General features: G+C 39.3%; 2 protein-coding genes across 8 annotated transcripts in view; one reads left to right on the forward strand and one right to left on the reverse strand.

Annotated features, from left to right (window-relative positions):
- Positions 1 to 6793, forward strand: part of RAD9B (RAD9 checkpoint clamp component B) — a 31644-nt gene extending 24851 nt beyond the window's left edge. For 5 of the 7 annotated variants that reach the window (XM_015063756.3, XM_015063755.3, XM_027044177.2 and 2 more), the window contains one exon: positions 3951 to 4220. In XM_015063756.3, the coding sequence (XP_014919242.3) occupies positions 3951 to 4079 (129 nt within the window). In that variant the 3' untranslated portion in view covers positions 4080 to 4220. Of the gene's footprint in view, positions 1 to 3950; positions 4221 to 4714 lie in introns of those variants that run through there. The other 2 variants (XR_008291821.1, XM_053206436.1) reach the window with 1 other exon arrangement.
- A 1757-nt stretch (positions 6794 to 8550) lies between these two features.
- Positions 8551 to 25357, reverse strand: part of PPTC7 (protein phosphatase targeting COQ7) — a 34430-nt gene continuing 17623 nt past the window's right edge. The window contains exons 2-6 of the mRNA XM_015063836.3: positions 21878 to 22057; positions 16606 to 16804; positions 12842 to 12965; positions 11061 to 11190; positions 8551 to 9933 (exon numbers count right to left, since the gene is read on the reverse strand). Of these exons, the coding sequence (XP_014919322.2) occupies positions 9875 to 9933; positions 11061 to 11190; positions 12842 to 12965; positions 16606 to 16804; positions 21878 to 22057 (692 nt within the window). The 3' untranslated portion in view covers positions 8551 to 9874. The remainder of the gene's footprint in view (positions 9934 to 11060; positions 11191 to 12841; positions 12966 to 16605; positions 16805 to 21877; positions 22058 to 25357) is intronic.

Raw genomic sequence — 25357 nt, forward strand, 5'->3', positions numbered from 1 at the left:
CACTGGGAGACTATCTCTTTGGCATGTCTCCAGCATTTTTTGAGCACTTACTTACTTTTGGGAAATTTAAAGTGTGCTAGGCTTAACTTGTATTTCTCTGACTCCAACCCAAATGGAATCAGCCATTTCTCCCAGAGTCCTGGTTCCTTTGATTGGGGATGGTAGACAAAAACAACTTGTGGGTAGTAGGTTTTGTGCTCCTTTGTACTTGGGTTTCCTTGCTTCTAGGGCCTCTCAGCAGACAGAACTAGGAAACATATGCATTTATTGACACATACACACATACTGATCGATTTTTGTATCTATTTGTGTACATACATACATATGTACACGAAAACCCATGCATTCATAATGATACCTCCAGTTCCAGTCCAACACCACCACCCCCTTTTCTTTATAACTCCTGTCTGACAATGAGAAACTTGGCTGTTACTATCCACAACACGTTTACTTATTGTTCAATCCAAGAACGTAGTTTCAGAATTGCTAACCCATACCCCTGGAAAAATGAATCTGCTAACAGAGGTATAATATTTGTGAACATTTTTGTGTCTTTAGCTATAAAGTATATATTCAAAAGACCATTTTTCAAAGTTACGTAGGGTAGTTTCTTCCTTCACTCATTTCAGTATGGTTATATTAATCATCATATGGATACCTTTGTTTGCTTGTCTTCCATTCTGGTTCTCCCCAAATCCTTGTTGATTTGGTCTTTGAGTGCTGACCTGTGAACAGCACTAGAAGTCAGAACTATGCAAGCGTCTCTGCAGAGACAAAGAAGGGATCATCACTCCCTTCTTTGTACCCTTTGTAGAGAATACATCTCATTAGTTTTTCATTGATCATTTGTGTTAGTTTTGCACAAATGAGCAGATGCATATATTTTATTTCTTCTCCTTTCTTATACTATACATGCTGTTTTCCGCTTGGCTTTTTGCACCTACTAGTATGTACTGCAAATCACTCCCTGTCACTTTCTATGTTTCCCCCCCCCCCCCAACAGTTGTGTAGTATTTCACCTGTGATGTACCATAATTAATTCAACCATTCTCTTGTATGTGGGCATTTAGATAATCCCCCCTTATATTTTGCAGTTACAAAGCTGCAGTGAATAACTTTTACACATGTATTTTCATATTGTCGAAAGTGTATCTTCAAGGCAAATTCCTAAAAGTGTGTTGTTTTTTCTGCTTAAATATTTATTTATTTTGAGAGAGAGAGAGACAGCACGGAAGCAGGTGTGGGGCAGAGAGAGGGAAAAAGAGAGAACCCAAGTAGGCTCTGCACTGTAAGCGTGGAGTCTGTTGTGGGGTTCAAACTCATGAACCATGAGATCATGACCTGAGCTGAAATCAAGAGTCGGATGCTTAACCAGCTGAGTCACCCAGGTGCTCGAGTTTCATAAATTCTTTACATATTTTGGATACTACCCCTGTACTGGATAGGTCATTTGCAAACCACTTCCCCATTCTGTAGGTTGCCTTTTAGTTTTGTTGATTGTTTCCTGCACTGTGCAGCAGCTTTTTATTTTGATGTAGTCCCAATAGTTTATTTTTGCTTTTGTTTCCCTTGCCCAGGAGACATATCGATAAAGAAGTTGCTACTGCCTGTGTCAAAGAAGTTACTGCTTGTGTTTTCTTCTAGGATTTTTGTGATTTCAGGTCTCCCATTTAGATCTTTAATCCATTTTGGATTTATTTTTGTGTATGGTGTAAGTAAGTGGTCCAGTTTTCCCAACTCCATTTGTTGAAGAGACATTCTTTGTCCCATCGGATATTCCTTCATCGAAGATTAATTGGCCATGTAATTGTGGGTTTATTTCTGGATTTTCTATCCATTGATCTTTGTGTCTGGTTTTGTGCCAGTACCGTACTGTTTTGATTACTACAGCTTTGTAATTTAACTTGAAGTCCGGAATTGTGATGCCTCCAGCTTTGCTTTTCTTTCAAGATTGCTTTGGCTATTTAGGGTCTTTTGTGGTTCCATACAAACTTTAGGATTGTGTGTTCTATTTTTGTAAAAATGCTGTTGGTGTTTTGGTAGGAATTGCACTAAATGAGTAGATTGCTTTGGGTAGTATAGACATTTTAACAATATCTATTCTTCCAATCCATGAGCGTGGAATGCCTTTCCATTTCTTTGTGTCCTCTGCAATCTCTCAGTAGTGCTTTGCAGTTTTCAGAGTACACATCTTTCACCTCTTTGGTTAGGCCTATTTCTAGGTAGCTTATTATTTTGGATGCAGTTTTACTGAGGCAAATTATTTATTTATTTTTAATTATTTTTATTTATGTTTTGAGAGAGAGGGAGGAAGAGAGGGTGTGCGTGTGCATGAGAGCCTCGGAGGGGCAGAAGAAGGAGAGAATCTTAAGCAGGCTCCATGTCTTTTTTTTTTTTTTAATGTTTATTTATTTTTGAGAGAGAGTATGCGAGTGTGGGGTAGGGGCAGAGAGAGAGGGACAGAGAATCCTAAGCAGGCTCTGCACTGTCAGCACAGAGCCCAACATGGGACTTGATCTCACACACCATGAGCTCATAACCTGAGCTGAAATCAAGAGTCGGACGTTTAGCTGACTGAACCACCAAGGTGCCCCTAAAGCAGTGGTTCTTAACCCGGGCGGTTATGCTCCCCAGAAGACACTGAGCGATGTCTAGGGGCTTTTTGGATGTTGCAGTTTGGTGGGGGGTGGGGAATGCTACTGGCATCTAGTGGATAGAGGCCATGGGTGCCGCTCAACATCCCCTGCCGCACAGCACAGTCCCCACGATGAAAAACCCTCAGCCCCAAAATGTCTGTAGTGCTGACTGCAAAACCCCAATTCAGAGGGCGAGCCAGCTGAAAATTCTAAAGGCAACCAGGAGAGTGTGGCAGGGGGAAGGTATGAGAAGAGTCAGTGAGTATCAAATGGGATCAAGACCCCAAATGGTCATTGACAAGGATGTGGTGATTTGGGGTGACCACAAGAACAGTTTGTGAAGTGATGGGGTCAGCAGCTTTTTCAGATAGGATTGAGGAATAGGAGAATGAGAAAATGGAGACAGAAATGCAGACAACTCTACAGCAGAGGTCAGGCAACGGTTGGAAGTGGGGAATGGGATAAGGCTATTTTATATTTTAGAGATGAGAGGGGCGCTTGGGTGGCTCCATAGGTTAGGTGCCTGACTTCAACTCAGGTCATGGTCTCACGGTTGGTGAGCTGGAGCCTGACATCAGGCTCTCTGCTGTCAGTGCAGAGCCCGCTTCAGATCCTCTGCCTCCCTCTCTCTGCCCCTCCCGTTTGCTCTGTCTCTCAAAAATAAATAAATATTAAGAAAAAAAGAGATAAGTGACATTTGATTACAGTGGTGATATTCCTATTCAAGAGAGGAGAGGCCTGGGAGGCAGAGACAGGGAGGGAAGGATTGGCCTTAGCTGGGAGTGAGTGGTAGCCTCTGCTGAAGCAGGAGGGAAAGGGAAGATGAATTAGTCAAGTAGCCCGCAGAAGGTCCCTTTGTCTCCCACTGCCTTGGTGTGAGTTTTAATGGCTCAGGCAGGGGGCACTTAGGTGGCTCAGTTGGTTAAGTGTCCCACTCTTGGTTTCAGCTCAGGTCTCATGGTTCGTTAATTTGAGCCCCACACTGGGCTCTGTGCTGACAGAGCTCTACACTCCCTCTCTCTCTGCCCCTCCTCCACTCTGTCTCTCAAATAAATAAACTTAAAAAAAAATTTTTTTTTAATGGCTTAGAAGAGTCAGAAGCACATCACTTATCCCAAACTGTGCCTTGAAGTCAGGGAAAGGTTTTGTTTTAGATGTGCTGGACCAGTCATGAAGGTTTGGGGTGTTCCATGAACCATCACCGTTAATGTTAGGGGACCATATTGGCCAAGTTTCTGAAAAGGGGCTGGTACCTGGGGCATCTAACGAGCACTTTCACTTGAATAAACAGTGGAGTAACTTCTTTCCCTCCAGTTTTCTTGCATGTTCTTTGGAGCAGTTTCTTCTGACCAGCAAGAACGCTTCAACCACCCTTTTGACAGTCTGGCAACAGCAAGTGACAGTGAAGAGGACATGAATGATGGCAGTTTTTCCACATTCTAACACTTAATGATGGCTGAATTGGCCCTCAGCCCATTTGCTAGCTCACTTGCAACCTCAGACACGTTTTCACATTTAGTCAATATAGATATTGTCTTGGCCTTCCTCGAAATGGGGGATGGGTTTCTGCTTTTCTCAACAGCCATATCTAGAAATAGCTGCTTGTTAAGTGGACATTACTTTAACTCCATTATGCTACTTGGAGGCAGAAGAGTTTTCCCGTGCAGGGAAAAAGCCCATTCTAGTTCTCCAATTCAGTGCACATTCACACTAGAGCTTTTAGCATTTTCTTTGCCAGTTTTTATAAAGGTATTTAGACTTTCTTCAGCAGCTCTTTGGAATGCGTCAATATGGCCTGTGGTCTTGTGACTAGTAGGTAGCTTTTGTATTTGATTGCAAACATTTGAGTTTGGGTGCTTTCAGACAGTTAAAAGTTATGCAATCTTTTCTCGTGTAATGCATGACTTTTTTTGTTCATTGCTTTTTATACTTTAAGTAAAACAATCTCTGGAAAAAAAAGTCTGGAATAAAAATAATAGCTACCCCCCCTCACTTTGGAGTTTTTTTAGGTATTGTAAAATTTTATTTTGTAGCCTTAAATTGTTCTGATTTTCATATGTGGTTTTTACATTTTGCAGTGTGATGCAGAAAAGAATCTAATGGAACTGATGCCAAAAAATTATTTCTGTTATCTGACATAGATCAGCAGCCTCCACTGCCAGGGACCCTAGGTTTGGAGTAAAATGAGGTAGATTACAAATGTCTCTGTTCTTTGTCCGTCTGAGAATCAGCTTCCTACCTGAACAAACAGACTAAAAAATCTGGCACAAAACCATTGTTATGTAATTTTACGCCTGCCTCTCCCTCCCCCAAACCTGTTTAGAGTCGAATAACCTGACAAACTCTTGACTTCTGTAACATCTTCCTGTGGAGTCTTTGTGAACCAACACATCACAAGGAAATGTTTCACTGGCAAGCAGTTGTACGTTTTGTGAGGATTTCATACACAAAGGTGGCAGAGTGAATTAGTAAACTTTAGAACTGTGAACAGAGTTCTAACTAAAACCAGAATGAATTTGGCTCTTGTAGCTTAGTCAATGAGTCAGAGCTACCCACAATAACCTAATAAAAACTCAAGTTCATCCCAAAACGTTCCTCAGTGAATGAAAATGGGCTTTCACCAAGCTTTTTGTGGAAATTGGCAATGCCCACATAATTTCAAGTCCTTTCACACTGTAGGCTAAAAATTTACATATCTTATGCTTACACTGATGATTAACACTGAAATTTCACAAAGTCCTAACGATGGCGGATGACTACAAAGAGAGCAGGTGTACCCAAGAGTAACCGGAGGTCTCCTTGCAGACGATGAAGTTTCTGGTTCACTCGCTGAAATGGGCAGAGGGGTGCACGTTGTGAAGGCACCCTCACCAATAATTGCCTGGATGCAGCACAAGTCTGGAAGAGATAGTCACACTATTAAATTGTATGTAATTTGGGTTTTATAATTTGCATACAGAATGCTAAGTTTAAATGACACCAGATTTTTTTGTGGCTTCATTCCATACCATTTTTGGAAGATGCAAAAGCCTTCTCAGTTGGGAAAACATCTATATTTTACATTCAATTATCAGTCCATTTTGATGAATTTTTGAGGCAGCTAAACTGATGTAGTAAACCAGCTGGTGAAAAAGAGCTAAGTGGGATAAACTAGTAAAAGACAGAAAATGATAGCTACAAAGTAAGGAGTACTGCTGGCATGACTAAGAGCCTTGGAAATGAGGACTTGACAGAGACCCACAAAATGCCAAGGGCTGGTGTCTTACGTAGTTAAGGTTCAAATTAAGAGGAGTTAACGCAGATTAGTATAAATACTATATTTATTAAATATCTTTACAGTTTATTTAAATGTATTTACAGAACTATTCCTGCATAAGTTATATTTCAGACATCCAATTCAGGTCATTGCCTCTTGGGTAAGACAAACAATGATAGTCTCAACAGAAAAAAGCAGCTCATTAGTATACACAAATTCAAATTTGCTTCATTATTTAGCCATCTTTGCCACAAACTACCTGCTAACAGTTAAAATTTTGCCATGGACACTGTTGATGTTTAGTTTGAGAAGTTCAATTTTGCAAAGAATTTTTTTTTAGCAAATAGAATCCAAATCCTTTTCTGCTTCACATTTTCAATTTTATAAGTAGATTTTGCCTTGTTTTTCATATTGTAAAATTTTTTCACTGCAAAATGTGATAGTTTCCAGGGAAATTGGATGCTGTAGCTTCTACCAAAGATAGCTGGTATAAGGTGACAAGGAACCATGAACTTATTCCAGAGGACAAACATTTACAGTTCTAGCCAATCTTGTTTACAATCTCCAAAATGCTCAAAACCGACTCAGTGAATCCCAACAACTCCTGCCTCGTTACTCAAGGTGGTGGGTTGGTGCTACTGAAGGTGGTACTGAAGGCTACTGTTCTATCCAGAACAAATGCAGCTGACAGGAGAGGACACACTCCTATCACGCAAAGCTTAAAATCTAGTTTCTAATCTAGACACTGCCCGCCCCCCCAGACATGCATACCTGGAATGGATTCTTTTGTGATTTAGTACCTATCAACCACATCAAGCCAGGACAGTAATTCAGGACAAATAACTTGTTTCCCCCACCCCCATTTCTTCTTTCAGTTTTGAAGAGCCTATGGATTCTACTGCATTATCCATTCAGTAAATTTTTTTGTGCGCAGGCAGCTTAAGTTCACAGGAAGAAATAAGGTTCTGATATGTTTAGAGTGCACATTTTAAAACAGAATAAAATAAAAATTTCAAGCATGTGATAAAAATATTGATTTTTATAATACAGTATTGCTTTATAAATATAGATGGAAAAGCTATAAACTTTACTGGTCTTTGGTGCATCCAGAGAGGGATAAATAATTTGCCATTTGTAAATTAGAAATCCAAATTCTCTTTTGTTATAAAAGTCCACTGGATGAGGCAAATGTGTGTGTGTGTGTGTCTTTATACCGCTTGATTTAAAATACAACTAACACACACATCAAGTTCAGAATCAGACCCACCAAGTAGTATATCTCAGTCACACCCCCCAGAGACTTGGGTTCTGTGACCTGGAAAATTCCAGTATGGATCCAGCAGAGCCTCTGATCGATGGGAGTGGAGGGAGAGTTCCCTGTTAAGCAGCACTTCAACTGACCACTCCCCCCAACCCCCAGTCACAAAATGAAGTGCTCAACATACAAAGGACAGGGCAAAAGAAAATAGAGAAAATACTGTGTCACTAATCTACAGGCCAGGTCCAAAGTCAGTTCCACTGTGAAACTCAATTCTTGTCCTGCTACTTTCAACATCACTGACACAAACGATGTCGGTTTCTAACAGTCATTTCTCAAAAAAAGTAAGTTGATTAAATAAATGTGTTGTGTAAAACACCACCAATCTAGCTTTATAAAGATTGTGTTTGAAGGGTTAAATGAGAGCAGAGGAAAGCCAGTGACTTGAACAGAACTGCTCTTACAAGGAATTAAATGTAGGCATTGGAAAATTAATGCAAAATATATCCAGATCATAAGGCTACATACCTCTGACCAGAAATAATTAAAAACCCAAACAAAAGAACTGAAATTGTCAGTCCAAGTATAAATGTATTCCTTCCAACAAAACCCTTCTGGATGCAACTTTCTTTACTTTTTAAATACACAGAGACTGCAAACAGTTTGTGCAAAATAAATACCCCACCACTTGCCACTCACGCTTCTGTGTTTTATCAAAGCACGATGGCTACTCATTATTTCAACAGTCTCCCCTCCATCCCCCTGCCCCGTCCCCTATCTCCTCTACCAAAGAATTCTGTTTTGTCAAGTTAGGGTAGTTAAGGCATTCTGACATGTAATTAAAGGTGATTCAAAATAGATATCTAACATTATGCCAATTTAGGAATAGTAGATAAATTACTGAACGGCTTACAAATGAATAACTCATTCTTATTATAAATGAAATGCCTGTTACAAGCATGATGCATTGAAATATAGTAATGACATGTACATGGTACATGTTAAACAATTTTAAATAAAACAAAAGCTTGACAGTTACTCAAATATACAGTACAAATTCACAAAACAAAATCTTTTAAAACAAGTTGAGGTAACCTCAAACATAAGTTTTAATGCAATAAACCAGGGAATAAGTATCTCCTTTAGAGAAAGAGACTTTCTGTATTCTCCTCCAGTAGATTCTCATCAGGTTTAATTGCATTCTCATCTATACACCAATGTTACCTGACTTATATATAAAACATGGCTTTAATTTAAGAATTTCTAAGTGTATATATATATATGTATATATATGTATATATATATATATATACATATATATATACATATATATACATATATATATACATATACATATATATATATATATATATATATATATATATATATATATATATATATTTTCTACCACCAAGTTAATGAAGGAAAAAAAACTGACCCAAAAATATATATCTTTACAGCAGTTGACTTGTACACAAACCTTAAAAATAAGTCTGGGCTTGCAGATAAAGGGAAAACTGAATGCGGGGTAGTTTTATAAGGAAACTATACACTGCAAGATGGCTATTCGGAAACTGTAAACATTAAGCTTGATTCAGAAACCCCTAAATTTCTGTGTAGGGCAAATGCAAATGTCAGATCATCACCAGGAGTTTTCCCTGTGGACTCTTGTGCTGTTGCCATCGCCCAAGGTGCTCTTTCCACACAGACTCCCCGAATGTGGTGCACGCTCTACGGAGAGCAAGGCTACTAATGACAGGTCTGACAGGGAGACCAGGAGTAGCACGACTGTAAAAGCCAACAAAATTCAAAGTTACAGCCTCCACTGTGAGGCCTGTGGCCCAGGGACTCCCACACAGGGGCATCGTATCTGACAGCTGGGAGGAACTTCATCCACAACATTAAATTTCTAGGCTTTGAGGAGTTTACAATATTGAATAATATTTCCATTGAAAAATGTTGGTAGGGAGTCTCCCTCACCCCTCCTGCAGATCAGGCCACCAGCCTATGATTTGGACCACTCAATAACTGCCGAAACTTTCCTTACAGGAGTACAATTAGGCATCTTTTAAAAACCACAGAACATTTGCATCCATAGAACTAAACTGAAGTTTTCTTCCAATTTGTAACAAAAAAGCTCCTGGGATAAAGACTTCATAATCCAGAGCAGTGTTTTAGAGCAGAATTATAAGCCCCTGAAAAAGAGGAGTTTATAATGAAAACATAAAGCCACACCCAATCATCATAACAAAGACTGTATAGTACGTGTGTAACGTTTCTTTTGATGATAATGTATGTTTCTAGTAGATGTACCATAACATACAATTTGTGTTAGACTTTAAAAATCCCTTTTACACACTGTAATTTTGAATGCACGTTACCAACATCATCATTTTCAATGCCTAAAGCATTTTGGAAACGCAATAGCCATTTTGGCCTTGAAAACCTCCATCCCATCGGAGAAAGGACAGTAGGAAGTGAAGGCCTATCTTCAAATCTTGATTCTCTTCAAAGTTGCTGGCAGATAATGAGCTAGCGAACAAACGACAGTAGTGGTTCTCCACAAAGATCTCAACCGGGTCTCAAAAAGACAGGCAAACGCTTACATCACCGGCCATCGAGATCAGTGGCAAAGAAACACGGTCCCGCCAGCAGGATCAGCACATGTGGCAGGGGAGAACTTGGGAAGATGAAAGGAAAGGCCGGAGTTGACACCTAGGCGAGTCAGTCTGTATACTCAGCCACTATTGAAAGAAGGACGGTGATGTCATCTGGCTTTCCACCTAAAATGAAAATGAAAATGAAAATGAAAATGAAAATGTATTCAGAGATCTTAAAAGGAAAAGTCAATTAAAAATGTAAGCCTAAGCAGGTACTAGGAGATAAAAGTTTGCAAGTAAGGCAGGTTTGATGTGTCAACATGCTCTAGTAGAAAAGTATTTGATATGGAAAATATCTGATAAAGAGAAATAGTTAAAAAAAAAAATGACATGTAGTTTAACTGAGGTTTAAAAAAAACCTTCGCTGCTTCTTTACCACAGGAGCTCTATTAAAATGGCTACCACATCCTCTCTCTACAGCAATCGCAGTAAACTAGACAAATCTGGTTGGGATAAATTCTGCCTGATGAGAAAGTTACAGGCTTTTACTCACAATCCTAATTTGGACAAACATATCTAATGTTTTGAAACTAGGAATAGTCTTGTATTCTAATCTGCCAAACAGCTATGGCATGTGCTTTTTTCTATTTTAATACTTCCTGGAGGGCTAAGAAATGCTTTACATGTCACAATATTGTACCAGCAAGACACTGACCAACTCCACAAGTTCTGATACGACAGCACAACATGTCACCCCAGCTCTAAGACTGAGCTGCTGGCCTGCTCCCGAAGTTACATATCGTTCAGCAGATAGAAGGACTCTTGAGGCAAGGGCAGTTTAACATTGCTTTCCCCTTCAAAACCTGCTGTGGTAATCTGGCAGGCAAATATCGTCAACGAGTCCCACAAGGCCAGAGGAAGGGAGAAGTGAAACGTCAGACCCGTGAAGGGCAGAATGTTAAGCTGTTAGGAATGTCCAGGGCCTCTAGGCAGACTTAGAGGCCTTTTGGGCTCAGGTCCAAGCAGTGCAGTGGTGGCAATAAAGGGCTTCAGGTTCCGCCTGCCTCTACAGCCAATGGAGTTCAGTTCTGGAGGGCATCCTCTGTGGGGAAGACACGATGACAGGTACTTGCTCTTGTCCTTCAGTGCTAGGGCCTGCTGACCAGGCTCAAAGCCACGGGCTCCCAACTGAAGAGGATATCTTACCGGTCTCACCCCAGTGCTCTAGTTTACCTCACCCCACGGCCCAGAATGCTCCCATCCTACTATGTCCCCAGTTAGTCCCTATGACCTTCCTAAGGAATGCTTACCTCTCACATTCAATCCATTGTCACATGCAAACTGTGCAAAAGGTGACATATAATTTGGGTCATAGGCCAGCTCATGGGCTTGCTCAGCAATGCTTCTTGCCGTCTGTTGTATACTCTCATAATTTGAATTCTAAGACGAAAGGATGAGGGAGTTATTTTTACACAATGCCTCATAGGATTTCTGCACACAAGTACATACACTTTTTGTAAATACCACTTTTTGAGACAGTAACATTTATCTAGCCACAGTTTCCAGCATTTCAGTTTTTACTCTAGTTAGAGAAGACATTAAAACATTACACCTTCAGTAAAATGAACAAGGCCACCAGTGCTGCCTGCACAAGATGTCAGTCAGATGTCATTCTTTGCTCAGGTGGCCTTGGGCCCTGAAGGTTGGATTTCTATTTCTGCTTTTTTTCCCATGTGGAATTCTTAAGGTATTCTTGCTAAAACTGGACAGGACTGAAAAGGTGGATTTTGATAGCACTTCAGGGAGGACCTCAAAAGTTTCCTTGCTTAGGAATGTGACCCTGGCCAACCACACAGTTTGCTCTCCAAGTGAGAGCTGCCAGGTGTCCTATTGAAAATACCTTCAGAATTTTATATCATGATGAAAGATTCTTGTTTAGCTGTGTGATCTTGATCCATACCCTTATCCTTGCTGCTTCAACCTCCTCATCTGTAAAATGGGGATGGGAAACAAGGTCCACTTTAGCTCTAACATGCTAAGACTCGGAATAGTTTTAGTATAAATAAATAACAGGCTTCTGCTTCAATGTCGCTTCCTCAAAGAGGCCTTCCCCGGCCAATCTTTCTAAAACAGCAGCTTGCTTTATTCTCTGTTCCTTCACCCTGCTTTAGTTTCTTTCTAAGCCACCAACATTTATTATATATTTCTTTCTTTGTATTATCTTTCTCCACTAGAATGTCAGCTCCATATGGAAGGAATGTGTCATTTCTGCTTACCACTCTGTCACCACACAGAGCACAGGGCCAGCTCCATATAAGCACCTGACCTTTACTGTATCCCACAGATGGGGCATGACACTAAGGACCTCGTATACATGGTCTTAGTCTATAAATTATAATAGCATTGTGGTGAGGATTAACTAAGACCATGGTACCCCCCACCCCATTTTAAAGGTGAGGAAAATATTGCTTAAAAAAAGTTCAGCAACTTACTTTAAGTCATAACTGCTTACTGGTAAGGACCTAGGAAAAGACTAATTTTCCCCAGAGTTAGTACTTTTACAAAGCCAGGAAAATATGGAAAAACTGGTTTTCACTTCCTTCCACTCTCTATATGGGCCAAGTCTGAACTTTTAGTTACTGGGACAGCTCAGCTGACATCAAGGCCCCTAGCTGCCTGTAGTCCTTGGCCTGGCTGGCTCTAGTGTGGTGATTTCTTGTCTTTCCTGACCTCAACACCTGCTGAGTCTGTTAAGAAATAAAAGGAGAAAAAGACAACCAGGAACCAGCACCATTGAAATACAATTAAAAATACAAGAAATGTCTCATCTGGACTTTCCTACCTTTACCTTTTTTTTTTTTTTAACCTTTACCACTCTACTAAAAGGTGTAGGTGGGAAACCTCTTTTCTCCTCAAGTACTCCAATTGTGACTATTTCCATTTACAATTGCTTGAAAGACCAGAACTATTATTTCTTTCCTAAATTTACAAGAGTCCTTTCCTACAAAAAGAGATAATACAATTGTACCAATGAAACTTAGCTGCCCAGAGAGGGCCTCTCCTTCCACGAACTAACCTTTGAGTTAATTACCTTTAACTTTTTTAGCTCCTGAAGGATCATATAATCAGGCATGTTGTCAAAAAGTCCATCTGTTGCCGTCAGGATAATGTCTCCTAACTGGACATCAAAAGATGTGCTATCAGCAGCATCCGGGCTGTGACAAGGACAGGGTAGGGGCAAAGTTACAAGAGGCCTTCAGAGATATGGTGAAAGTTTCCAACAGGCACTATGTTATATTGTAATGAGGCTATAAGAAAAACTAATTTATAATAACAGAATAAAAAAAAAATTAAAAAAAACCCAGTCACAGGGCGCCTGGTGGCTCAGTAGGTTAAGTGTTGGACTTCAGCTCAGGTCATGATCTCACGGTTCACAAGTTCGAGCCCCGCGTCGGGCTCTGTGCTGACAGCTCAGAGCCTGGAGCCTGCTTTGGATTCTGTGTCTCCCTCTCTCTCTGCCCCTCCACTGCTCGTGCTGGCTCGCTCTCCCTCTCTCTCAAAAAAGAATAAAACACATTAAAAAAAAAAAAACCCAGTTGTTCTGAAATTCCTAACCTTGAAAAAAATTAATTGAAAAATCTGATATAAATGTTTCAAAAGCTCAACTGAAACTACCAAGTAAGACTGAGTTTGATGATTAGTCACATATGGCTTAAAAGGAGGAAGGGTTCTTTTCTGAGTCAGAACTAACATGCCTCTAAAAGCCTAGTAGAAATGAGTCTTTATTTCCTAATTCTTTAGAGCCAAATTCCATCCTCTCTTATTCATTTTCTACTCATCAGTTTCCCTGCAGGCTTGACTCTGGCTCTCAGGAGGCTGCTGTAATAGTGTAACAAGAGAGCACCATGGAAGAGAGCATGCAAATCCTGTAAGAATTCACATGAAATACCTACAATGATATTTCTCACTACAGTGCCAGTAATCACTAGTATTACTACTAGATTAGTATTAGTATGGACTAGTAAGGCAGAGTAGGGACTGTGTGTCTCCAGGGCTTAAAGAGTGCTCATCATGTAAGTTTTTTTTTTTAAACGTTTATTTATTGTTGAGAGAGAGAGAGAGAGAGAGAATGAATGCAAGCGGGGGAGGGGCAGAGAGAGAGGGAGACACAGAATCCGAAGCAGGCTCCATCCAGGCTCTGAGCCGTCAGCACAGAGCCTGACACGGGGCTCAAACTCACAAACACAAGATCATGACCTGAGCTGAAGTCAGACACTTAATTGACTAAGCCACCCAGGCACCCTGTCATCACCTAAGTATTTAATTATTAGTATGCCTGGTGCAAAGTAGGTCTTCAAGAAATATCTAATAAGTGAAGAAACAAAGTAACCCTCCAAATTGGGAAAAACTGTTCAACACATTGTTAACGAAGAGAGGAATGTACAGACATTGTGTGCATGTGTGTGTGTGTGTAGGGGGGGTAGATTCATAAACACAGACGCTTCCATATGCAGAGAATAAATCTGGAAGGACACAAAGAACAGACAACAGTGGCTGAGGAGAGAGAATGTATTGCTGGGGAATGGGATAGGAGGTAGATTTTTCACTACATCTTTTTGTATGCAACTTTAAAAAAGATAGATGGGAGTGGTTTTTTGTTTGTTTTTCTGTGATAACACCTGATGAAAACAGATACAAGAAGTGGAGTGGGGGGGGGGGATCTCAGGTGGGGAGAAAAGATCATATACTCAAAGAGTCAATGGCCCTCTCCCAAAGGCTGGTTCTCAGCCATCTCCAAAGGCCAGCTTCACTGAATCCAAGCCTCCAAGGTGAAGGAAAGGTGAAATATCTAATAATCTGCCTTAACCTGTAATTAGGGAACAAATGCAAAAAAAAAAAAATTTACACACTGATCCAGAAAGGAGAAGCCAGAACCAAGTACCCTGAGCTTGACAGAAAAATCCCAAAACTTGTTTGTGTAACTGATATGTTATAAAATATGTGAAGAGAAAACATAAAAACCCACCCACCCACGCCTGCTGGGGATTTATACAAAGTGCACTGAGAAAATTTCTGGTTCATCTACTCCTGACTGAGGAAAAGAAGTAGCACATTTCAAAGTTCTGTGATGGGCTTTGGCTTACACATATCACTTACACATTTATATCACAAATATTTTGTAAAGACAGCAAACCAAAAGGAAACTAAAGGAAACCTGTAAATTAAGGAAAAATTATACTTTATAGATATGAGGAACCGAGTGACAAAAGAAATGTCATTCAGCAGGAGGAAAAAAGACTGTAAAACTGGTGGAAACCAGGTCGATTTCTTCTGTGGAATAAAGAGAAACAATGCAAGACACTTCACAGTTGCTCAGACTTTGGAAGCGAATCAGATTCTAGAAGTTTAGATTAATGACCAGGTTGGCAGTGAAGCTCAATTTTCTGCTGAGGTTTTTCTTCCCCAGGAGTGTCCTTTGCTATCCTGCCTGTGCGAGACTCGCTACCATTGGACGGTTTGTCCTCTTCTCCCAACACTCCCACCCATGAGCTTGGTGTTCCGCCAGCTGCAGTTTTGCCCGTTTTGATTGAACATACTGTGCTGCTGGAAACTTTTGACTGCACTGAAACACGAGCTGAAGTCACATGCTAGCAAGCTGTCTGTGGGCTCCAGGGGGAAGCAACCTCCACCTCGCTGGCAGGCCAGAGCGCTGCCCTAACCAGACTGTCCCAAAGATAGTGTGTGAGGTATGGCAGGGCAGCTCTAGCACTCAGATGCCAAAATAACAAGAATCAAATAAGGGAAAATTAAAACACTGCTCTCTGTAACTGTTAGCTGAGCTTGGTATCTACCACCCCCTGGGGTTCTGCTTTCTCCTCACTCCAATATGGCTAATATGAATATATGTTAGAGCCAAATGAAGAAGGGACTATAATGAAATATTCTTCCAATTATGGTAACATACCTTAATCTGAAAGTAAAAAAATGCTTCCCTCTCCCTAGGAGTCAGCAACAGACCTAGATGGACAATCCTGAATACCTAATTATACAATATACTCATTCCAGTTTAAAAGATGGCAGTAATAATCATTCTATCTTAGTTTGCACTCAAAATCTGGCTTAATAAGAACTATTAAGTAGAGACAACAGACCTTTGCAAGACTACTTCTATTTTTACAAAAGGTTCATTACCCATTTTACAGCATTCATGAATCATAATCATAATCTGGCACAATCAAATATGTTTGTGCCAGGTCCCATAAGTTTGTTAAAGGAAGAGGAATCTGAGACTGTCTTAGCTTTATTCTGTACTCTGATCTTAGGAAAGATAAACTGTAAAAGTTGATTCAGAAAAGTAGTTATTGTCTTGAAAGGTCTTGACAATTTAAAAGTTCTATTTGATGCATATAATAGGAGGCCCTGAGAATCAGGAAGTTATTCTGATAAATAAAGCAGATGTCTGTTTGAACTCTTCCCTAACAACATATGCAAATTCTCATACGGGCAGTGGCATGCATAGACAATGATTCACTTCTCCAGCACAATTTAACAAATATAACCGTATATACCATGTTGGTCTTGGTATGAAAAACTGATATTCTGTAAGCTTGAAGAATATTTTCAGTCTTGTCAAATTATTGGGTGTTTGTTAGAATTCAACTTGGCTGCAATAGCTAGCAAAATATCTTTCAGTCAAACTAAAAGATCTTTTTGATGAGAACATTCTCAATGTGCCTTATGTCATATGAGAACTGAAAATGCCCATCTCCACTGTAGGTAAAGGGGGATGGGAGGAGGATGTGGGCGAGCCATGTCCTACTGGCTCTTAATGTAATGGCCAAGAGGGGAGATTACCTGTCACTCAGGACGACTCCCTCGGCTTCAGGTGGTGCAATTGAGAGCTGGAATGGAGTGTTGAAGTAATGCTGCTGCTCATCTGATCGGTGCACAACTTCACCACCCCTGACAACCAGGAAGCCCGAATCGCCCAGGTTTGCTGTGTGTAAGCGGTGGCTAGTTCTGTCCAGCACCACAATGCAGGCAGTACTGCTACCTAGAAACAAAAATGATCCCCGTTTATTTTTTCTTTCTACCTTCCTATCTTTGCATCCACATTTTTATCACATCACCCCAAAAAGCAATATGCCACAACTGGAACCTCCTTTGCCTATCTTAGTCATGCTCCAAATCTCCGACAAGTGTCAATAGTAACCTGATCAGGGTCAACATAATAGGGAAAGAAATATTACACATAGTAAGCAGGCCCCTGAATCTGAAATCTTTCATTTGCAGAGACAGAAAACAATAAAAACGGCTGGTATCTAACCATACTTTTTTCATTTCAATAGCACTATAATCTGTGCCAAGTGCTCAAAACCATGTTGTTGAAATTTTAAGTTTTAATACTTAAATGCCAGAATAAGAATGTTATGTTTTCCTGACATTTCTCATTAGTTATCAGCAGGAAGCCTTCTCCATGAAATTCACTAAAATTTAAGAGGGCACATAACTATAATATTTAACCAGATTTCCATCTGTTGAGGTCATGAGGAACCTTCATCAAAGACTGACTTGCTATGAAGTGACAAGACCAATTTTTCTCAGGTAGCCTATGGGATCCACCTGTTGACCTTACAGAGACCATTAATGTTCAGAGAGAAGCGAGCATGTCCAAGCAGAGAGCAAAAGCTTCTGTGTAGCTTTGCAGCACACAGCTCACATGACCTTCTGCAGATTGAAAAGCTGATGTACCACCAGTACTACTGCTTTCAAGTACTAAAATTTAAACTTATACCTACAGAAAAAGTGGCAAAATAGAAAAATAAACAGTTCACCAAGAAGTAAATGTAAATGGTCTTTAAATATATGAAAAAATCATCATCACACTAGTAGCTATTTTGCCTATTAGTTTAACAAGAGTCCAAAAAAAAAAAGAAAAAAAAATCCTGCGTGGTGTTGACAAGAGTGCAGGGAACATGGTCATTCTTATTCCATGATGGTGGGAGGGTAAAACTAAACAACCTTTCTGAAGGGCAATACAACATTGGGAAATGTGTGTATCACTTGATTTAGCAATTCCTAAGAAACAACTAGAGATGTAAACAAAGTAAGTACAAAAGCATTGTTGAAGAACTAGAAACAACCTCAACATTTGACATTAAGAGACTGGTTAAATCAGTTACAGCACCTCCAGGAGGATGTAACAGCAGGAGGCTGCACACTATCAAGGAATACTTAGCAGTACAGACTCTGCCGTCAGCCTGGCCCCATCTGAATGCTGGCTCTGTCGCTTACTCACCTGCTGACCTGGGCAACTTACTTAACCTCTTTGCACCTCAGTTTCCTCATCTACAAAACAGGGATAACAGTACCTACCTCTTAGTGTAGTTTGTGAGGATAAAGTTAGTTAAAGCATGTCAAACACTTACAACACATAGTGTTAGCTATCTGATAGTCACTAAAATTGTTAAGAGAAATATATTTGCAAACGAAAGATAACTTAAGCGAAACAAGTAGATTACAAGTTGGCATTAAAGTTTCCTTAAATAGGGGCACCTGGGTGGCTCAATTGGTTAAGCAACTGACTTCAGCTCAGGTCATGATCTCATGGTTTGCGAGTTTGAGCCCTGCCCTGGACTCTGTGCTGATAGCTCGGAGCTTGGAGCCTGCTTTGGATTCTGTGTCTCCCTCTCTCTCTGTCCCTCTCCCACTGGTTCTCTTGCTTGCTCTCTCTCAAAAATAAACATTAAAAAATTTTTTTTAAGTTTCCTTAAATAAAAAGTGTTCTCAAACTTAAATTTAAATTAAAAAAAAGTAAAATTTAATGTAATTTTTAAAAGATAATAGTAGGCAAAAGCTAAACTGTTAAGATGCCTATTAAAAGCAAAATGAAAAAAAATAAACAGGCTGTGGAACCAGCTGCGTTAAATCCCAGGGCTCCATTATTTTCTAGCTGTGTGACTGTGGGCAAGTCACTTATTCTCTCTAGGCCTCAGTTTCTTCCTAACAAAATGAGAAACAGAAGTACCTATGGATCTATCTCATGGGGCTGCTATAAGCACACGGTAGATGCACAATTCATATTACCGTTATTCTATGCACAAACATACACAAAAGAAAAATAAGGGAGCATAATCACTAAAATATTAATAGTTTCCTTTGTGGGATTATGGGTAATTTATTAACTTTTCCTTAATAAAAATGTGTAAGTTAATATAAAAACACTTAAAATATTTATCTCATCATAATGTTCAGAAATTCCATTTCCTTGTTATCTAATCGGACACCCTAACGCTAAGCTATTTAGTCGCTAGCCACTAAACATCAGAGAAAAACACAGCACTGTAACGAACTGGCAGTGCCACCAGATAATCTGCATAGCTTACGTTAAGATCACCAATTACCTTTCCTTCCTAACTCAATGCACAAAAACTCCAATCACTTTTCATTAATAGAATCACCACACAAAAGATCTTCTGAAAGCTGATGGGATTAATCTGAGGAGGAAAAATGACAGATGAGTAGCATAGCCTTGAAAAACCTGGGGCAGGAAGGACTCATGTTGACTCATTATTACTCACTGACAAACCCAGGCTATTGTTTTGCCACCCCTGTGGCCGTCACGGTCACCTGCTGAGTTGGAGTCAAAACGGTCCTTGTGAATGACAGAGCTTTAACACGCAAAGCAGCACAAATGAAGGTAAGCCCAGTGTTACGGAATCATCTGGATTTGGGAGTATATACTCCTCCTCTGCCTCTTCAAATAACTGATGTGTGCACATGGATTGGGCCCTGAGAGCCTAATCCTGGAATACATTATTCTTGTGTATTTGTAGAGGAACAAGCAGGAAATGAAAAAAAAATGTGCTGAGGACAACAGGGTCAAGATGTTCAGACCACTGACAATCCAGACAGGGACCCAAGCAAATCACTCATGCTAAAATGGAAATAATTTTTATCACTGGCCCCTAATTTTGTAAACTACTATGGAGCCTTTTGTGCAGTAAAGAAAGAACCTTATTATGACTCACCCCCTCAAATTCTTAAGATATGTTGGTTTTATAAGACCTAACTCCACTTATGGTTTTCTGAGAAATTATATATTGACAATTAGCCTGTGATGCCGACCTGGATATAAAAGCAGCTAGAAATTCTTAAGAAATGAGTAGTTGACCTTTATATTGGAATTGTGTTATAGGCTTTTTAGCAATTCCTGGATAAAAAAAAAAAAAGAATTACCTAAAGTTATCATTATTTGCGGTTATATCAGAGGCTCAGTAAAATTCAGCAGGCTGTCTTCGCCAAAAGATGCTTGAGTTTAAACAGCTTAAAGGAGTGTAGATTAGGTGAAAGAAGTGTGTATGTATCAAACATGGTAATGAAGGATTATTTCAATATGTCTTTTAGGAGAAAAGAAGTGATTATAATATTCAATGTAAGAAAACTTCTAATATGTCCTTACATTTATTTTAAGACCTTCCAACTACATGAGGGTAAACAGGAAAGGAAGGAGGGATAAGAAAGAAACATAGCAAAAAACAAAGCTAAAGCTTTCAAAGTACAAAATCAGGATAGTTGTTGCTTTGCAATTGCTCATTCCAAGTTGCAGTGAATTGATAGGGGGTGTTGGCAAAGGACTCATGGGAACAAGCAGGAGTTGGGACCTGGAATCTGTGTCTATAGGCTCTTTGTCAGATGTTAGACTTTTAGATAGTATTCTGCAATGCCCTCTTTCCCTCAACATGCTTCTGAGTATTGCATGAAGCTTTGAGTTGTTCCTTTTCACAGAAAAAGATCTCTCCATTGAACAAATGAAGCAAGGGGGTCAGAGGTTAAGTAGTTTTCCCAAAGTCATATGGAAAGTTGACAGAGGTGCTAGAAATAGAATCTAGGGTGTTTCACTGTGCCAGGCAAGCTCCACATTGCATGTCCAAAATAGCGGATTAAGACAAAGCGGTATATTGAAACCTCAAGACAAGGTTTCTCTTCAGTTAGAAGGAAAACAAGCTGATTAGTCACAGCACTAAGACAGAAGATGGCAGCATGATAAAAAGAACACCTTCTTATAAAAGATTTAAATTGAAGGCAAAATTTTACAACATGGAAATCTCCATTAACACTGATCAGAGGCTGATTTTAAAAATGGATGGTGACTGGGAAGGAGGCTACTTCTACTAACCAGAAAGATGCTGGCAATTAGCAGAAACTTAATAACAGCCTTCTGAGAGCTTGCTCAGAAGGCTGGGTAAGTTGTTGGGTAAGTTCCCAGGAAACCATTTAACAAACAAATGTAGAAGCTTTGGCCAAAAGATGCTCTATTAGCACACCAGATAAACACACACTAGATATTTGGAAGTTTTCTAATACAAGATTAATGGGGATCTATTTTGTGTCATGCTATCTCACAGACTAATCAGCTACCTGCTAGCAGTCTAGGGTACCTAAATGCAACTTGAACTCCCCACAGGTAATCAACTTAATTTTACATACCCAATCCCATTCCCTTTCTTCCTCCCCTGGAGAGGACCACTATCCTGAATTATACAACCACTTACTTTTCTTTCTTCTTTTATCACATTTTGGAAACCCTGAACAATATGGTTTTACTTATTTATGTTTCTGAATTTGAAATGTGGAATTAAACTGTTAGGTGATATTCCACAATGTTCTATTTTCCCTCAACATCATGTTCCTGAATATTGCGTGCAGCTTTAAGTTGTTCCTTTTCAAAATGCATTTTTCTACAGTAAATGGACTTTCTAGATTTGTTCTGAGTCTTCTGCTGTTATATGAGCATTCCTGTACCTATCTCTTGGTACACGGATATGCAAGAGCTTCTCTGGTCTAGGGTATAGACCTAGGAGTAGAACTGCTATGTCATACACTCTGTTTACATTTAACTTTATTCCATAATACCAAATTGTTTTCCAAAGTGGCCGCACCTATTTACATCCCCTCCAAGCAGTAGTACTTACGTAGAGAGTGAGAGAAGCTCAGAGCTTTTCTATCAAACTCTGCTTAATAAAGAGCCTCAGAAAAAAAGGTGGGTTGCCAAGTGATTTTCTTGGTTTTGTTGACCATCTCCTGAGCTTCTTTACAGAGGAAAACACACAGCATAGCTACTTACCAAGCAAGGGTACTTTATTTTGCAGCAACTCACAGTAGCTCGTGGTGAGGATTCCAATGGGATTACTTGGGACGAACCGTCCTTCTTTTACTAACCGTTCACACGTCCGCATTAAAGTCCCTGAGAACTGAGATGGATCAACTCCATAGTCTCTCCATCCTCCTACACCATCAGCAACCCCTAAAAACAAAACAAAAAAATTACATTGAAAGGATGTTCTTACTGACCTCTCAGGAATTTTTATTCCTGTCTCCTACTAACAGTTAATTTTACTACATACTAGTACATGTATTTACCCTGGAATTCAGAATGAAAAGTGCTCATATTTAATGTATTATACACTAAAGGGCACCCGGGTGGCTCAGATGGTTAAGCGTCTTGACTTCTGCTCAGGTCATGATATCATGGTTCGTGGGTTTGAGCCCCACATCAGGCTTGGTGCTTGCTGTCAATGCAGAGCCTGCTTCAAATCCTCTGTCCCCCTCTCTCTCTGCCTCTTCCGTGTGTGCTCTCTCTCTCTCTCTCAAAAATAATGTATTATACACTAATACTCCTAATTCACATTCTCTACTTAGAATTCGATCTTTCATAAATTGATGAATAAATATGTGTGTTACCACAGGGTGGCATTGCCTATTAGCCAAGAGTTCAACTTCAGCAGGATTATCGTCTTCGTATAGAAGTATTTATGTTATTACTGTGTTCTATTTTATAAGAATGAAAACTGATTTTTTAAAAAAATGCTGATGATAGTGATAATACAACTGAGCCAGAGCTGGCAATCATTCAGGATATCAAACACAGCAAACTCTAACTTCAAATTTTGATCAATAACTATCAAATAAAGAAATAATTAAAAACATATCCCATCCTCTTTCCTCCTCCCTCAGAGACAGCCACTATTCTGTACAGGTCAGCACTGTCTAATACAACAGCCACTACCACAAGTCACTACTAAGCCTTTGAAATGGTGCTGATCCAAATTAAGAAGTCCTCTGAGTATAAAACACACATTGGATTTTGAAAACTTAGTATAAGAAAAGGGTAAAATATCTCACTAAATTTTTATATTGATTACATGTTGAAATAATATTTTGGATATAATGTGCTAAAGATTAAAATTAATTTCACATGTTTCTATTTGTTTTATTAATGTGAATACTAGGAAATTTAAAATGACATGTGTGGTTCACCTTTTTTTTTTTTTCCCCCGAGAGAGAGAGAGAGAGGGTGAGAGAGAGTATGGAGAGGGGCAGAGGGAGAGAAAGAATCTTAAGCAGGCTCCACACTTAATGTGGAGCCCAATCCCACAACCCTGGAATCATGACCTGAGCTGAAATCAAGAGTCAGATCCTCAACCGACTGAGCCACCCAGGGGCCCCTCACATTGTACTTCCATTGGATAGCAATGGTATTGAGATTTGCATGGGTCCATAGAGCTGCTGATGAGTTCAGAGTGTACACAAGACTCCTTTATCAAAAGGAAACTAGTGTTTAAGAAAGTCAGTAAGACACCAAAGTCAACATCATACCACCTCCTATTCAACTCCTTACAAAACCCAAAGCTAGTTGTTCAACATTAAAATCAATTTCTGTCTGCTAAGTTTAAATGAACTGAGGGAACTAAAAGATCAGATATATATACATTATTAAGGCTTTAAATGACCATATATCAACCTTTCTGGAAGAATCTATAAGAAGTATTAATAGTAGTTTTGGAAATAAGAGACTGAAAATGATCAGTGAACAAATGGTGAGACTTTAGCTTTTTAACTTCATACTGTTCTGAACTATTTAAAATTTATTTTTATAATGATTATGTATTGATTTTATAAAAATATTAGGAATTTTATAATTTTTAAGGCTTGCTGAGCATTAAACATCCTCCCCACATACATATTTACATTTTTGTATGTTCAACTTTCACACACATTTTAAAGAACTTATTTGGTACAAAAGTAGGAGAGTGTCTGTCTATATATGCATCCTGAAAAAACTGGCTTAACATGAAATGGACCCAGAAAAACCAAACAAATAAATATGAAATGGACACATGAAACTCTGTTTTCTGGTGACTGCATTTCTCAAACAGAAGTGGAATACATCCTGAAAAAAATGAGAGGAAACATAATTGGAAGAGAGTATAAGGAAGGTGGCAAGCAATATCCCTCTTAGGACAGCAACTTTTCCTACCTTTATGACCAACCAGTAAGCAAAATTTCACTATGGGGCAGTTCCAAATTAGTTGATTAAATGATATGGTGTCTGGGATTTTTTTCAAAACAATAGGGGGGAGGAGTGATGGAGGAATGGATGAAATGAGATTGGCCATGAATGGAAAATTATAAAGTGGAATGAGAAGCACTCTCATTTCTCTACTTTGATATATATTTGAAATTTTCCGTTATACAAATTTTCCACTATACATTATTTAAAATTTCCATTATTATTATCAATGATAATAAGAAAGAAAAAAGATTCTTCTGCTGGCTGTGTGGAGAGCAAGAGCAGAAAAAGGGGACGAATCAGGAATCTAAGTAACTCAGTGGTGAAATGGTGGCAGTGCAGTCAGTGTGCAGAGATTGGAGATCCAGTGTAACAGAAGGACTCATTGGGGTACTGGATGGAGGTATAGCAGTGGTGGAGAAAGACAAGTATCAAGGATGACTGAGGTCTACCCTACCAGGAAGAAGTATCACTTTTTTGTTTTTCAAGCAATTTTGAGGATATCTGGAAAATTTTCACAGAATTTAAGATAGTTTAATAGGAACTTCTTTTGAGGAATTCTTATTGGGGGTAAGATTTCACCATTATTTTATTTTTTAAAGATTTTATTTTTAAGTAATTTTTACACCCAACATTGGGCTTGAACTCACAACCCGAAGACCTACAGCCACATGTTCCACTGACTGAGCCAGCCAGGTACCCCTCACCATTATTTTAAATGCAACAATTTGTGTTAATTATAACCGTTGCAACTTCATCTGATGAATCATACGTTCTTTTCAAATTACTGCCTGCTTGAGGAAAGAATTTCTTTTTAACCAGTCTCTAAGAGCCACAATTAATTTTAAATACAAAGTGGTTTCATCTGCAAATGCCCTTCACAAGAAAACCATTAAAATCTGAGATAACGTTGAGAGTTGATCCTGGCACTCACTAAATAATCTGTCAGCAGGTTATAGAGTCTGACCTGACACAGCCCTTCAACATTAATCAGATTTCTCCCAGAATAGAGTGTAACCTTTCAAGCACCTGTTTGCTTTTCTACGGGGAAAAAATCCTAGGCAAAGCTCCATTGGAGAAATCTCTTTAGGGCAAGAAGGAGATTCAAAAAGCCTATAAACTGTTCAATAAAGCTGTGGGAAAAAAACGCCTTAGTATACATAAATAATTTACTCACAAAGAACAAGTTATGTAATAGGAAGAGTCATATTTGGGATTAGAATCAGGCTAAAACCAGAATAACCTACCACATGT

The sequence above is a fragment of the Acinonyx jubatus genome, chromosome D3 (assembly GCF_027475565.1).
Source record: "Acinonyx jubatus isolate Ajub_Pintada_27869175 chromosome D3, VMU_Ajub_asm_v1.0, whole genome shotgun sequence".
Taxonomy (NCBI): domain Eukaryota; kingdom Metazoa; phylum Chordata; class Mammalia; order Carnivora; family Felidae; genus Acinonyx; species Acinonyx jubatus.